Genomic DNA, 16,419 nt, shown 5'->3' with positions numbered 1-16,419 from the left:
GGGAATTGCTTGCAGTTGAATTACTGCTCGCACAGACACTTTGGTAGTTCTGTAAATGTGAACCAAAATAAATTGTATACTCAGTTGCTTTGACATTTTGGTTTCGGATTTGCCAATTAACAACAGCAAGAATGTAATAACATCTAAAATAAAACACTAAAAAGTATTCAAATCCAGTACCATTTTTTCTTATGAGTTCTGTACTTGCTCGTTTCACAAATTGAAAGCTGTTGTTATGTATGTGTATTCGCTTGAGACGCAACATTATACATATACGTATGGTTTCAATGTGTTTATAAATGAATTAGAATAAATTATTGCATCGGGAAAAGTAAAATCAAGTGAAATATAATTAAACTATTCTATTAATTACTTTTTATTAACAACAAATATTATTAATAGACTTCTAGTGAGCATCAATTAAAACTGAGTTATAATTTTTGTAGAAGGGAGAAAAGAAACTGAAAACAAGATAATTAACTCATAATTGAAGAGAGAGGGCTATTACAAACTTTATATTCTCAAAATTTAAACCAATTAAAGTAACATTACTTTTTTATGTTCAACAATTATTAGTTAATTCATAATTTATTAGGAGGCATGTAGTTTCTTCTTTAAAAAACCTGAATTACGATTTGGACAAAAGTTTGTTTATACATCTTTCATTCAAATAATAATTTAAGAGTTTCGGCAAAAAGCTAAGCACGTCACATGGATTACAAAACCAAAATAAGTAATTATCCTTAAAATGAAAGCCAAAATTAACTAACCGATAAAGGCAGAGAAAGGGCTAGAAGTATCCTCATACCATCTCGGATTCTCATCCCCGGCATTGCAACCAAAAAAATGATTAAAATATAACCACCGACATCCTAAGATAAAACAAAAAATGGTTAACAAAACACGAATTGCTACGTTATGGTTTTTACTTTTATATTTGTAAGATGGAATTGCAACATAAATTCAAAGATGTTAGATGTGCATAGCATGAATTGTGGAGAAAAAGCCGGTTGGAAAATAAATCACACCTTTAAAGACAAATCATGTCCCACAAAATGCACTTTTCTACGTGATTTTTGCTAAGTTCTTTCCATTATTATGTCACTGGCTATGCTCTCTTTCCACTATAAAAGCTAGTGAAGCTCCGTTCACTTTTCTTACATACCCAAGTCCTGCTCTTCCAGAGCAACAAACCCTCTTCTTTTCTCTTCTTCTAGTCCTTAGTTTTGAAATGAAAATGGCAGTGACACTAACATCTACACTCTTTTTGGCTTTGCTTTTTGCTGCTTCAGCTTTTGCTTCCCTTCAGCCTAGAGTGCCAGAAGGTGATGCTCACATCTGAAACCCTTTCATTTAGATATATTGAAATCTGAAAAAAAAAAAAAACCCATGATTTGTTGTTTTAAGTTGAGTTAATGTCCACTTGTTATATGCTTATTTAAAACCCTTGTTCTGCATTGTGCTCTTTTAGTCACAGTTTCTGAGAGAGGACATTGTCTATGCTCAACCTGGTTTAGTTATGGAATGTATTACACTGTAATGTCCTAGTTGGAATGGATCTATGGGTTCCTTTCTGCTACATTTTTTGTGGGTAATCTTTAGATCTATCCATCATGTTATGATTTGACTCTTCTTAAAGAAAGCAACATAAAGTGAAAAGTAAAAGTTGAGTGTTAAAGTTTTTGAAATACCTTAGTTCAAATCAAAAGTGAATATAGTATACATTACGATGAAAGCAAGAGAGACACTATGCTGGGATCTGTTTATTTGCACTTAATAACACTGATTCTGAAGTTTTGTAATTTTGTGGTCCTGTGTGCTTTTTTATCTTCACAGCTTACCTTCAAAATGGCAACTTTGAGGAGCAGCCAAACCCCAGATACCTGAAGAAAACGAAACTCATTGGGAAATTTGCTTTGCCCAAATGGGAAATCAATGGATTGGTTGAGTATGTCTCTGGGGGTCCTCAACCTGGAGGCATGTTCTTCCCAGTGACTCATGGAATACATGCTGTGAGGCTTGGCAATGATGCCTCAATCTCCCAGACCATCAAGGTCAAACCCGGTCAATTGTATGCTCTAATTCTGGGGGCCTCAAGGACTTGTGCACAAGATGAAGTTTTGAGAATCTCTGTGCCTCCACAGACTGGTGACGTTCCTTTGCAGACCCTTTATAACCTCAATGGTGATGTTATTGCTTGGGGGTTCCAGGCCACTTCTGATGTTGCCAAAGTGACTTTCCACAACCCTGGAGTTCAAGAAAATCCAGATTGTGGCCCTCTTTTGGATGCTATTGCAATCAGAGAGTTCTACCCTCCAAGGCCTACAAGAGGTAATCAAACCACATGCCATGCTATTATTCTACTCTAGGAACCTTACATATTTTGGATTTGACCAAATATTACTTGGGTATGTTATGGAATCTTGCTTATATTTGAATATCTTTCACAAATTAGTTGTAGCATTGATCTTTCTGTAGTTTTAACACATTGAAGTTGTAGGAATCCATGAATTAATCCGATTGTTGAGTTTTCAATTGTTACTTATTTCCATGCTCTTTTTTGGTCTCCCAAGGTGCCATCACATTTCCACTGCGTCCCAAATTTGTTTGCTTTTTTTGAAAGTTGCCTTTTTTAAAGTGGTTGGAAATTAGATCTTTCCCTTAGCCAGCCATGTGGATGGCCCCTGATAATGGCACATTAGATACAAAAATGGTTTTACCGCACTCCGTTTTTTGACACTACCCTACACCCTCACCTTTCATATTAAAAAGGAGTAGAAAAATTCAATTTAATGAAATGGGGTGTGAAAATATCATTATTTTATTCAATATGGGATATGTCTATGATTTCACTTAGCATTAAGAGTTCATCTTCTGATAAAACCGTTATATGGTATGTTGCAGTTAATTTGGTGAAAAACCCTGGCTTTGAGGAAGGTCCATTCCCAATTTTCAACTCCACAAATGGTGTTCTGCTCCCTCCTCAACAGCAAGATCGGTTCTCCCCACTCCCTGGTTGGATTATTGAGTCCCTGAAAGCCGTGAAGTTCATTGATTCTAAGCATTTCAATGTCCCATTTGGGCTGGGAGCAGTGGAGCTTGTGGCAGGCAGGGAAAGTGCCATTGCTCAAATCATCAGAACAGTTACCAACAAAACCTATAACATCACATTCTCAGTTGGAGATGCCAAAAATGGATGCCATGGATCAATGATGGTTGAAGCATTTGCTGCTAAAGATACCTTTAAAGTTCCCTTCAAATCAGAAGGAAAGGGCAGATTCACGACTGTGAGCTACAAGTTCAAAGCAATTGCACCCAGAACTAGACTCACGTTCTACAGCTCCTTCTACCATACAAGAATTGATGACTATGGTTCTCTCTGTGGCCCTGTTATTGATCGAGTTATAGTGTTCCCTGTTGCCTAAAAATGAGTTCCTTTCCACCTTTGCTGTAATACGTAGTAATGAAGATTTTTGCTAATCACTTGAGCCTGTCTTTTGTATAATTGCATGAAGTTGAAAGATATTGTCAACTATTATTCAATCTTCCTATTTTCCTTTTTGTTTTTCTCCAGAGAATATGAGACCGAATTTAATTTATTTTCATAACAATGTTTGGTTAAGGAAATTAGTAATGTGAAATTATATCATTTTAGGTTGAAAAGGTTCAGGATTAAATTTAATTAATCTGAGTTGGTTGAATTTTGTCAAGAATTTTACATATACAAACTATTAAAAATAGTATATTCTCCTTGAGACTCTGTTTTAAAAAGAGAAATAAGATTACATAACTGTAACACAAATTAACATTGAAATTATAAAAAGAAAATTACAATTGTTGTTTAATAACAACTAAAAGATAATACTATGTGAAATCTTTTATGATACATATTTTTTTTCTTAATCACTTTATAATCTTAGTGCACCTATTCTTTTTAAAGTAAATATTTAAACATCTAACAATATTCTAAAATAAAAAATTTAAGACTTAAATATATAACAATGACTTTCCTCTTCTTTTACAAGTCTAAACAACATGAGATTTATTTTAATATATTTTATTTCAACTAATTTCAACATATTTGATAAATTAAAGTTGTAACTTCCTAGCATAGTTCTTCAAATCCCAAATTTATATCACAATTTTTTTTCAAATTATGTCAAAATTTCACTATTTTTTTTACTTCGAAACATTGAAAACTATTTTATGTAATAAATTTATCATGAACTCCTTTAAAAGTTGAACAGAATAATAATTTAAGCATTTTAAGTAGGATAGAATTAGTTGGATGGACTAAATTTGCATAATTTTTTAAAGGACTTAAATAGCTAAAAAAAATTAAGAAAACTAAATTTGTACGTGAACTTAACTAAAGAGACAAAAAATATAACTAAAAGTTTATTTTATTTTAAAAATAAAAGAGGCTCTAAGATATTCCTTAACATTCAGTCTTAACTTATTTGCACTCAACGTTGTTGCATGACTGTCGTTGCTCCCACACCATCATCCCACCTTGTAGTGCCATTGGTGAGTTCATGTTTTTGTCTCCATCTTCTTCTAAAATGGGTTGCTCTAATCTTGTTTGATAGCCGAACAGGCAAAGGTTGCCCATGAAATAATTGGTGGTGGTGGAGATCCTTGGTGACCTTGATTGTGAGTATACCTTTTTATATAACTAATTTCAATGGTGATACAAGATAATCTATTGTTGCTTGATTGCTCTCCATCACTTGCTTTACTTTTCATTGTTATTAAGACTTGAAAGTGCAATTTTAGAGCAATATTAGAATTCTTGAAAGTACAGTTTCATATGCTTGTGTGTTTACTTGCTCACTTGATACAAGAACTTTCCCTCAAATAATCCGCTACATGATACACGCTTTTGACTCTTCTGCCTACACGTCTAACTGCACATTTTGGCATCTCATTAATATTAATAAATAAAATTATTTTTCCGCTTCTGTTCTGATGCTATGCATATGTGTAAGATCTTTTTCTAGACAACTAGCAAGGGCGAAGTGCAATAGCACAAGTAAATTTGACATGCTATTGTAAGGGTTTTTTTATTCTTTATGTAGATAACATATGATTTTAAAAGTTACATATTTGTAAAATTTGGTATTGTAATATTTTAACAAGTCTTTTTTGGTACCTCTTAACATTTTAACACTGCAATTTTTTTCCTAGAATATCCAAAATAGTGAGTCAAAAAATCATTAGTCAAGCTTACTTTTAAAATTATAATACAACAATGAATATAGCATCAAGAAGTTATACCACCCAGTTTTTGTGGTAACTGAAATTGAATAAATGAATGAATTTTAAAATTGATTAACTTTGGTTAAGTATGCAATCATATGAGACGTATACTTCTATTAGCATTAATTATTTTAGATAAACTATGATTGTAAATTCAAGCCTGAAACATTTATCATGTAGATTCTCTTCTTTTTTTTCTTTAACAAAACTCTAAGGCACAAACAATAAGCAGAGCTAATAGCATAACCATATCAAAATATTTGAACCTATTCACATTAATATGTACTAATATCTATTTTTTAAATATAAAATTCTGAAACAACTTCTATTTTTTTTTTTACTACATTACAATAAGAATGCTGAGTCAACATTTAAATATAAAATTTTCAAATTTTTTCTTTATCAAAATTACAAAGCAAAAACATTATACAATTATTTATTACCTTCTTCAAAGTCTTTTTCTTAGTATAAGCTTCACAGTTATGGCATCAATTTTATCCTACAAATACCTCTTTACATATTTTTGTATTTTAACAGTGACTTCATTGACAAAAAGCCTAGAGTCATACATAAAATTCTGTATTGCAGTTTGATATTTGGCTAAACACAAAATTTATTAGGATTAATTAAATAAAAAAATATAGCTACGGAAGTTAGTAATTATAAATAGAAAACTTTATCCTTTAATCAAAACCACTTCGAAAACATAATGAAACTTAAATCTAGCCTAGTGAAATGCCAAAATGCTATTTTCTTCAAAGTTTAGAAAATAATTAAAAAGTTATCGTTATCGTTTGATTAAAATCACTTCAAAAATCTTGTAGAGTTAAAAATATTACTAATAAAGTATTTTCTTTGAAACTTATTTTTTTTTTCTAACATTCTAACATCAAAATTAAAATTTCAATTTCTGCAAAATAGTGAAGCACAAACATCATAAAGTGTCTGAAACATTCCAAAACACTCACATTTTTTCTAAGGGTATGTTTGGGAGAGGATTTTTGGAGGGGAAGGAAGGACTTATTTTTTTAATTTTATATTAAAATAATTATATATTATTTAGGATGACAAATATAGTATTAATACATTAAATTTTTGTTATTATATTAATTTATATATATTTTAAAATTTTTTAATTTTAAATATATTTATTTAAAATATAAAAATAAACCCTTCCTCCCTCCTCATCCAAAAATCCTCTCCCAAATATACCTTAAGACTCATGTTAGTCCTATCATCATCATATTTCTATCCAAATAATTCCAAGGCAATTCCCCATTAGTCCAAACAAAGCTTAACTAGGTGTTATGCAGCTAAGCAAGTAATTCCAAAAATCATTAAGCATCAAACAAGCAATTCTAAATATGAATCAAGCTCCTATAATTATTCTAGTCCCAATTCGATGAGAAACAAACATTAGAAATTAATTTCCTATTCAAGTAAAAAAAAAGTATGAGTGAGAATTAAAAATTACTTCCAAAGTAAAGAACAAAAAATGAATGAATGAAAAATTATATATTTTTTAAAGCTAGATTGAGGTAAATAATATTTTTCTAGTTTTATTGGAGAAATTCTTTTAATTGATTATTTTAGCTTGTTTTCACTAATTATTATGTATTGCTGTTAATATAGTTATACAATCATAAAATTCTCTATTTTTCAAAGTTAACTTTAAGTAGATTATTTTGGGAACAACTTGATTGTGGAATTTATTTTTTATTTCATAATTTTATTCGTGAGAAAAAGAAATAGTATTTTAATAGAATTGGCACAAATTTAGTTTATTTTCTTAACAATTTTGTTATACTAATTTTTAGGATTAATTTTGTGCAGTTAAAATTAAAAAAAATTATTGCCAAAGAAGGCATCTGTTGCTTGAAACAAATTATCTATATATACGCTTAAAATTAATTTTAAAGGTTGATCTTAATATTTTTTTAATCAGTATCATTTTATAAACAATAAACAATAAACAATTCAAATGTGGGTTAGTAAAAAAATTTTGGATTTGATTTTGGGGTATAAACTGTAATAGATAGTTTATAAAGTTATGTATACTGCTTGAAACTTTAATTGTGTATAAAACTTGTTGGTTGAGTCTTTGTCATTCTCTAAAATTTATTAGTGATGCCCTAATCAATAAGATTAAAAGTGTCATCCCTTTGTACTATATTTTCTAAAAAAATAATAAAAAATATTTTCCATGATTGAAACGGACCAAATATACCAAAATTTCTATTTTATACAGAAAATGACTGGAGAGTGTATAATTGCAATTTTCACCATTTATTCTCATTGATTACTGCAGAAAATCTCCATTAATAAAAAATAAAAATAAAAAATATATAAAAAAAGTGTTGTTTCCACAGTTATAACAATCAAATTTCAAAATCCCGCTCAAAGTGACACATTTTCAAATTCAAACTCTCGAGTGGACCGTTAGCCCCTTCACCCTTGAATTAAACAAAGGCATAACCCAAACACACTCTCATAAACACATTCTTCTCTCAACAGACACCACCTCCGTGTCACACTCCAATGGAACCCCAAACCATGCTCCCCTTGCAGAGCAGCAGCGCCGCCAATGTCGCCGCAGCAGGGAAGAAAACCATCGAGGAAATGTACCAGAAGAAGACGCAGCTCGAACACATCCTTCTCCGACCCGACACATACGTCGGATCCATCGAGAAACACACGCAGACCCTTTGGGTCTACGAAAACGATGAAATGGTTCACCGCCCCATAACCTACGTCCCTGGACTCTACAAAATCTTCGACGAGATTCTCGTCAACGCTGCCGACAACAAGCAGCGTGACCCCTCCATGGACTCTCTCAAAGTCCTCATTGACGCCGAACAGAACACCGTTAGCGTGTTCAATAACGGTGATGGCGTCCCCGTCGAGATCCACCAGGAGGAGAAGGTTTACGTCCCTGAACTCATCTTTGGTCACTTGCTCACTAGCAGTAACTACGATGATAACGTCAAGAAGACCACCGGTGGCCGTAACGGTTACGGCGCAAAGCTCACTAATATTTTCTCCACTGAGTTTGTCATTGAAACTGCCGATGGAAAGCGCCAGAAGAAGTATAAACAGGTATTATTTCAAAATCTTTGTTCAGTTTTGCTTCTTTGTTGGGGTTTGTGTGGTTACATGTTATTTTTGTCAATTTTCTAGGGTTTTTTTTTTCTTTAGAAATGGAGTGGATTTGTCAATTTGGGATGGTGTTTCTTTTCGTAGAATATTTAGCTTTTTGGGTCTGATCTTCGCGCGATTTGGGTTTTTGAGTCTTTTTTTGTGGTGGTTGTGCTCGATTTGTGTCGGCTATTGTGCTAATTTTGCTGTTGGTTTTGCTTTCATTGGTTGATTTTTCAATCGCTACTCGCGAGGATTGTATTTATTGAGTAGCTGTGGACATATTTGATGATCCTGTTTCAGGATTTTTAGTTTGATTAATTTTCTGTGCTTTAGATTTTGGGAATGAGCAGGTAATTCCATTATAGGCAGTTTCTGAAGCTGATTAGTGTAATTTTTGTGGTTGAAGGTGTTCTCGAACAACATGGGGAAAAAGTCTGAACCGATGATAACAAAATGCAAACAAGGTGAAAACTGGACCAAGGTGACCTTCAAGCCTGACTTGGAAAAGTTCAAGATGACTTATCTTGAAGAAGATGTCGTTGCTCTGATGAAAAAGCGTGTGGTGGACATGGCAGGGTGCCTTGGAAAGACTGTTAAGGTTGAACTTAATGGGAGCTTGATTCGTATGAAATCGTTCCGTGATTATGCTGATCTATACCTGAAATCAGCTGAGAAATCCAAACCAATGCCACTTCCAAGGTTTGTTTCCTATGAAATGTAGTTTGTGGAGCATTGTTTTAACTTTCAATTATTGCTATGACAACCTGGTTTTGTTGTTGTTGATAGGATTCATGCAAAAGTAGGTGATAGGTGGGAGATTTGCGTGAGTTTAAGTGATGGACAGTTTCAGCAGGTAACTAGTGAGAAGCAAAGTAACTAATAGGATGCTTATTGTTGTTACTTTTTATCTTACACACCCTTAATTTCTTTTTACCAGGTCAGCTTTGTTAATTCCATTGCTACAATCAAGGGTGGGACTCATGTTGATTACATCACCAATCAGATTACAAGCTTTGTGATGGGTAAAGTAAATAAGAAGAAAAAGGATGCCAATGTCAAAGCTCACAATGTGAAGAATCATTTGTGGGTCTTCGTCAATGCTCTTATTGACAACCCTGCATTTGATTCTCAAACTAAGGAAACTCTCACGACTAGGCAGGCTAGTTTTGGTTCCAAATGTGATATTCCAGAGTCGATGCTGAAGGAAGGTTGGTGGTGCGACGTCGTCGATTGTTTACAATAATATAATCAATGAACACGAAACTGTTTTATGCTTACATGTTGCAAATTTTGCAGTTGCAAACTCTGGAATAGTGGATACCCTCATGTCATGGGCTGATTTTAAGCAGAGCAAAGATCTGAAGAAAACTGATGGAACAAAGACCCAGAGAATTCGTGGGATTGTAAAGCTAGAAGATGCCAACGATGCTGGTGGAAGGAACTCTGAGAAGTGTACCTTGATATTGACAGAGGGGGATTCTGCAAAGGCCCTTGCTGTAAGTTGTCATCCACACGAATTGAAAATTTAGAAAATTTACCTTGCTGACAGATTTAAAGTCAGTTTAAAGATAAAATAGCACAAAGATTGTAAGTTACATTGTTGTCACAAACCTAAATGATCTTAAATACAACTGAATAATTAAAAGCAAATCATTCATGAAAGTCAATCCAAATGCTCAGGATTTATACAGAATTTCTACTTTGAAAGAGCTTCAATCAAATTTTCTTTTATTTTTTATGATAATAGCATGAAGATTGCTACGTGAACATGGAATTAAGTTCCATCTCTATACTCATGACTAGTTGGCTACCCCATATACTGTACAAATTTAAAGTCAGCATATAGTTAAGTTTAGCCAAGTCATCTTTACCCATGGCTAGTTTTTTACCTCTTCAACTGTATGTAACGAAATATATTTTCAATCTCGGACAAAGTTATATTTTAGATTTGTGACATTGTTTGTTCTATATGAAGATGGCTGGGCTCTCTGTTGTGGGTCGAGACCATTATGGTGTGTTTCCCTTGAGAGGCAAATTGCTAAATGTACGGGAAGCCAGCAGTAAACAGATAATGGAGAATGAAGAAATTCAAAATATAAAGAAGATTCTAGGACTTCAGCAAAACAAAGAGTACACAAGCGTAAAGTCTTTGAGATATGGCCATTTGATGATTATGGCTGATCAGGTGGGTTTACCTGGATATCATATGATAGTGTTCTTGTTCTGAATTTTGTCTTCACTTCATCTTTGTTTCCACGGAGATATAATGACTCAACTATTGTGTGATCCAGGATTACGATGGTTCCCACATCAAAGGGCTATTGATCAACTTCATTCATTCCTTCTGGCCATCACTGCTAAAAGTTCCATCTTTTATGGTTGAATTTACCACTCCAATAATAAGGGTTAGTATGGTTTGTTGTTATTGATAAAGAAAGAATTGAATCTACATCCTATTTTGTAGAACTTTCTTTTATTGGATATGGTTTTTCCCTTTCTCTGCAGGCTTTTCATTCAAACGGGACAAAGTTTTCATTTTATTCCATGCCCGAGTATCAATCATGGAGAGAAAGCTTGGGGAATAATGCAACTGGTTGGAAGATAAAGTACTATAAGGTTTGTTGTTGTAAGCATGGAGAACCTCAACATTAGGTTTAGAATTCATCGTTCTGCTTTCAATTTTAATGTGCTTATTCTGCTTGTGCTCTTTGTACAGGGTTTGGGTACAAGTACTCCTCAAGAAGGGAGGGAATACTTTAGAGATCTTAATAAACATAAGAAAGACTTCGTTTGGGAAGATGACCAAGATGGAAGTGCAATTGAGCTGGCATTCAGTAAGAAAAAAGCCGAAGATAGGAAGACCTGGATTCGTAACTTTGAGGTATGAAGTATTACGAATGAGAATTGTGCATTTTATTGGTTATTCTAATTCTAGGGGAGTAACTTCTAATACAAATCTGATCCCTGTTCTTTTGCAGCCTGGCACATGTCGTGATCATATGGACAGATACATAAACTACAGGGATTTTGTCAACAAAGAGCTTATATTGTTCTCCAGGGCGGATCTTCAAAGGTCCATTCCCTCTATGGTTGATGGACTTAAGCCTGGTCAAAGGAAGATACTTTTCTGCTCATTTAGGAAAAAGTTGTTCAAAGAAATAAAAGTGGGTCAGTTCATTGGTTATGTGTCTGAGCACTCTGCTTACCACCATGGTGAGCAAAGTCTGGCTAGCACAATTATTGGGATGGCACAGGATTTTGTGGGTAGTAACAATATCAATCTTCTTAAACCAAACGGTCAATTTGGTACTCGTAACTTGGTGAGCTGAATCTGTATATGACATTTGATTCAAAACCTTACCTTTGTTACAATATTATTCATTTCGCTTCTACTGTGAGATTTGTGTTTACCGTGTAATTCGCTCTTTCAGGGAGGTAAAGATCATGCAAGTGCTAGATACATCTACACTGAACTAAATAATATTACTCGCTGCATCTTCCACGAGCAGGATGACAATCTTCTTGAGTACTTGAACGAGGATGGGAAGTCAATTGAACCCAACTGGTAGTTTGTTTACTCCTGTTTTTCAAAATTCTGTTGTCTATGACTTGTAAGAAGTAAGGAACTTACACAAATTCCCGTTGTCCGGCCTCACAGGTACATACCAGTTATACCTTTGGTTCTTGTCAATGGTAGTGAGGGAATTGGGACCGGCTGGAGTTCTTACATTCCGAATTATAATCCAAGGGAAATTATTGCCAATGTTAGGCGTTTGTTGAATGGGGAGACAATGGTGCCAATGGATCCATGGTACAGGGGATTCAAAGGAACCATTGAGAAAAGCGCCAAGGAAGGTGGATACATAGTCAATGGTACCGTAGAGGAAATAAATGAACAAACTTTCAGAATCACTGAGCTGCCTATACGTAAATGGACTCAAGATTACAAGCAGTTTCTTGAATCTATTACTGACGGGACGCCTAATGTCAAGGATCCTTTGATTGAGGTAACGTGACGTGAACATTTCGCCATCATATTCACACTGAATTAACCTGTGTCAATTTTTCACATGGAAATTTTCTTTCTGCAGGATTTCAGACAGAATGGTGATGATGCAGTTGTGGACATAGAAATCAGGTTGAAGCTGGACAAAATAGTGGGCATCATGCAAGATGGACTGCTTAAGAAATTTAAATTGACAAGCACTATCAGCACAAGCAACATGCATCTATTTGATGCAGAAGGGAAAATAAGGAAATATGACAATCCGGAACAAAGTATAACCTTTTATCATGTGAAGTTGTTTTGAATAATATCATAAAATGTTTTACACACATAATGTTTTACGTTATTTTTTTTGCAGTTCTCGAAGAGTTCTTCCCACTTCGGCTGGAGTATTACGAGAGAAGAAAGGTGGGTTGTTTTGTTGGTGATGGGCAATAGGTCACTTCATATTCTAAACCTACTACTAGTGAGAACTGAAATGTATTTTGGGTATGCTTGCAGACACATATACTGGGCAATCTTGAACGACTTTTGTTGGTGTTGTCCAACAAAGTAAGGTTTATATTAGGGGTTGTGAATGGAGAAATTGTTGTGAGCAACCGGAAAAAGGCTGATTTGTTCATGGAGCTGCAGCAGAAAGGTTTCACTCCCATGCGGAGGAAAACTAAATCTGCAGAGCCGCAAGTTGCTGGGGCAAATGAGGAAGAGGAGCAGGAAGATGAAAACAACACGAAGGAGCAGGAAACTGGTGGTGCCGAAGTAGCAAAACGAGGTGACTATGAATATCTATTATCCATGCCTATTGGAACTTTGACCCTCGAAAGTGTTCAGAAGCTATTAGCTGAAAAGGATGAAAAGGAAAAGGAGTTCGAGATTTTGAAGGCAACCCCATCGAAGTCCATGTGGTTGAAGGATCTAGATGAGCTTGAGAAGAAACTTGATGTAAGAGTGAATTACCTAATTTCAAAATCTTCAGTTATATTATAATAATGATTTATCTTACGCTTATTGTTAATGAAATTTCTTTTTTCCACATTTCAGGAACAAGATAATAAAGAGGCAGAGGAGGAACGAAAAAGATCAAGTCAAGCGAATAAAAAGACATCAAATCGTGGTGCTTCAGAAGCTTTTACTAGAGCAGCTAAGAAGCCGCCACAACCCCGGAAGAACACTAAGAAGGCCAAAAACGTTGAGCCAGAGCACGATAATTCTTCCATGGAAGTCGGTAAGTCTTAAGTATGTCAGTATTGCAAATTACTACGATATGATTCATAACTATTATTTTTGTGTATGTCCGCTTTCGAATGTTTAAAATTTTTCTACTTGCATCATCAGAGAATGTTGCGGAAGTCACTAAGCCAAAAGGCACAGCAGGTTCTCAGAAAACTCAGAAGGTAATGCCGATCCCTGTATAATAATAAATGTAGCAAGTTTTGTGGAGCACTAACACGTGTCATATACCTATTAACAGGATTCTGATGATGAAATTCTATCTCTTCAAGAACGCTTAGCTGCATATAACTTTGGAGCATCATCTAGTAGTGATCAATCTGCAGGTAAATTTTTTTGGGCAACAATAGTTGAATACCAATTAATTCCATATGGCATGATGCCAATACTTGGTATTTATTTACACAGCCATGGAAGCTGAAGAGCCACCTGTACCTGCTGCTGGGAAGAAAGATGTGCCAAAAAGAAGGGGTGCTCCGAGAAAGAAGGCCTCAAGTACCGTAGTGTTGGATGTGTCTGATAGTGATAATGAAGTAGTTCATGAAGGCGATGACGACGACGATGACTTTGAAATACAGCAACCGGTTGCAACAGAAGCAGGGAAAAAGAAGCCAGGGAGAAAGCCTGCTGCTCAAAATGCTAAGAAGGCACCTGCAGCTACCAGGAAGAGAAACGTAGGTGGAAAGCAATCTAAGACATTGGGTCAAAAACTCCTTACTGATATGTTGGAACCTACAGGGATATCACCAGAGAAGAAGGTGAGGAAGATGAGGGCATCTCCATTTAACAAGAAAAGTAGTTCTGTGCTGGGAAGGGTTGCTACTGCTGACAGAGAAGAAAATGTGAGTGAAGACTTGTCTGGTTCTGCTTCTAACTCTTCTCCTAGCACCGAGGATGTGGTTGAGATTGCACCACCACCAGCAGCAAGAGCTAGGCCTCTGAGGGCCAATCGTAGGCAAACAAGATATGTGTTGAGTGACTCTGAAAGTGACAATGATTCTGATGGCAATGCTTCAGAATTTTCTGATTTTGAGGAAGATGAAGACTAGGCCTCTTAGTCCTTGAAATTTAGAAATGAAACTTGATGGGTTGCGGATGCTTTGTAGAAACGTGATCTGCGTCTCGCGGATTCTTTTAAATTTCATTTCGAACTTCATTTAACTTGATGAGTTAGCGCGAATGTATGGTTTGAGGAATATATTATTTATGCTCATCCAGAGTTACTAGTATTTTATGTTGACAACATAACCCATGAATACATAAACATGTATATTATGAGTCAGAATCAGCAAATAATTACTAGATATTATAATGTATGTAAAAGGGGATTGACCTTCCAAAATTCTAAGTGACCAAATAATTACTAGACAATAAAATGAACAATTATGATTAAATCCAAAAAAAGTTATAATCCACAATACAAAATATGATTAATTTATATTCACTATAAGATAAACATGAACGGATAACAATAATTAGACCCAAAAAGATTATATACCAAAGCATGAAAACTATAAAACGAGTTTGGTGGGTTGCCCAGTAACCAATTTGATCCCAAAGGCAAGAATAACTAGGTAACAATTCAAAGTAGGGTTTCGCATATTATAACGAGAAGAAATATAACATGCTTAACATTAGATACATGTTGCTATAAGAACAGAACATATAAGACTATAAAATTGTACAAATTTTGTGGCTAAAATTTTTGTTTTTGTATATGAATAGTTTAATATTAAATTCAAACAAAAATGAGATAGTTGAGGTGCAAATTTCCAATTCACCCAATACACTTAAATTAAATATAGCTTCAAAATTCAAGGTGTCAAAACCGGGTATTAAACCACGAAAATCCTAAATAAGATATACAATGACTCCTCATCAAAGCCATACTCTTCTTAGGGTCACAACTTCAATTATGAATACGCATAATAATTGCTAAATGAAGATTTGGCAAATAAAGTTATACCTTTTCATAGTTAGAAACATTGGATGATATAGTTGAACGTGGTGATGCTGCATTGCCTTCATTTTCCAACGCAGTTGCCATTATATTATCTAAAGCCTCTATCCAGTTCTGGGTTGTTTTGCTCTAGCACGATTTTTACTAGAATTTCTAATCTTTTTGATGTCATAAGAATATTGTTTCAAAATAGAATTGAGATACTCCTGCAAATTGTAGAATTTTGCCTTCTTAACCAAATTATAGGATTTTCTTGCTTTCTAAGAATGACTCAACACCATCCATATACTATTTACTATACCTTGGTAGTTTTTTCCACTCTTTGTCCATCACTTTTAATTTGATACAAAAAGAGTAGATATACATCAATTTTGGCATTATTTGGTCACACAACATGAATCATAAAAGAGACTTGTATATCTCTTGTTTCATAATTATAAGATCTCAAACCAGTTTTTTCTCCTATTCTTTCTTTTATTCCTTTCTTTCTAACAATATTAGAAAAGTCCATCTCATGCATGCACATGAGAAATACAAAACTACACACGCTAAATCAAAAAATAAAAAGGGGCAACTTCAATTGTTATAAGCCACTCACTGGGGTGACAAATATCAACAGCAAGGCATATGTATCAAGTTGCACAAAGAACAATGAAATAGAGGAAACAAAATGGGAGGCAATTTAGCTTATGACAACGTATTAGCTTACCTCTTCTAAAGGAAACTGAATTTCAGAAGGCGAATTAGAATGCTTTTAATGTATACTGCAGCTTGGCCGAATACGTCTAAAACTATAATTTTAATTAGTAGCAAACAGCATTAAGGT

The 16,419-nt window shown here is 34.4% G+C and overlaps 2 protein-coding genes across 2 annotated transcripts; both read left to right on the top strand.

The window, feature by feature from the left end:
* Positions 1-1,055: 1,055 nt before the first annotated feature.
* LOC113856073 lies at positions 1,056-3,447 on the top strand. The gene is made up of 3 exons (XM_027487709.1): positions 1,056-1,325; positions 1,837-2,331; positions 2,905-3,447. The coding sequence occupies exons 1-3, from the start codon at positions 1,232-1,234 to the stop codon at positions 3,423-3,425; spliced, it is 1,110 nt and encodes a 369-aa protein (XP_027343510.1). The 5' UTR covers positions 1,056-1,231; the 3' UTR covers positions 3,426-3,447.
* A 4,350-nt stretch (positions 3,448-7,797) lies between these two features.
* On the top strand, positions 7,798-14,682 carry LOC113855625 (DNA topoisomerase 2). Its single transcript, XM_027487258.1, has 19 exons — positions 7,798-8,355; positions 8,804-9,096; positions 9,184-9,250; positions 9,335-9,605; positions 9,694-9,893; positions 10,373-10,582; positions 10,689-10,802; positions 10,903-11,013; positions 11,114-11,278; positions 11,376-11,717; positions 11,829-11,962; positions 12,056-12,404; positions 12,489-12,675; positions 12,762-12,811; positions 12,905-13,345; positions 13,445-13,628; positions 13,739-13,797; positions 13,875-13,959; positions 14,042-14,682. The coding sequence occupies exons 1-19, from the start codon at positions 7,798-7,800 to the stop codon at positions 14,680-14,682; spliced, it is 4,461 nt and encodes a 1,486-aa protein (XP_027343059.1).
* Positions 14,683-16,419: the final 1,737 nt, after the last annotated feature.

The sequence above is a fragment of the Abrus precatorius genome, unplaced genomic scaffold, assembly GCF_003935025.1.
Source record: "Abrus precatorius isolate BTA unplaced genomic scaffold, Abrus_2018 Scaffold11, whole genome shotgun sequence".
NCBI classification, from domain to species: Eukaryota; Viridiplantae; Streptophyta; class Magnoliopsida; order Fabales; family Fabaceae; genus Abrus; species Abrus precatorius.
Note: the sequence above shows the minus strand (reverse complement) of the source record. Positions and strands in the feature narration are given on the sequence as shown.

Excerpts from the sequence above, each read along its gene's own strand:
- LOC113856073 (XM_027487709.1), top strand. The coding sequence starts at position 1,232 with ATGAAAATGGCAGTGACACTAACATCTACACTCTTTTTGGCTTTGCTT. Across the intron at positions 1,326-1,836 it reads TCAGCCTAGAGTGCCAGAAG|CTTACCTTCAAAATGGCAAC; the intron begins GTGATGCTCACA and ends TTATCTTCACAG. Across the intron at positions 2,332-2,904 it reads CCCTCCAAGGCCTACAAGAG|TTAATTTGGTGAAAAACCCT; the intron begins GTAATCAAACCA and ends GGTATGTTGCAG.
- LOC113855625 (XM_027487258.1), top strand. The coding sequence starts at position 7,798 with ATGGAACCCCAAACCATGCTCCCCTTGCAGAGCAGCAGCGCCGCCAAT. Across the intron at positions 10,583-10,688 it reads TGATGATTATGGCTGATCAG|GATTACGATGGTTCCCACAT; the intron begins GTGGGTTTACCT and ends TGTGTGATCCAG. Across the intron at positions 13,629-13,738 it reads TAATTCTTCCATGGAAGTCG|AGAATGTTGCGGAAGTCACT; the intron begins GTAAGTCTTAAG and ends TTGCATCATCAG.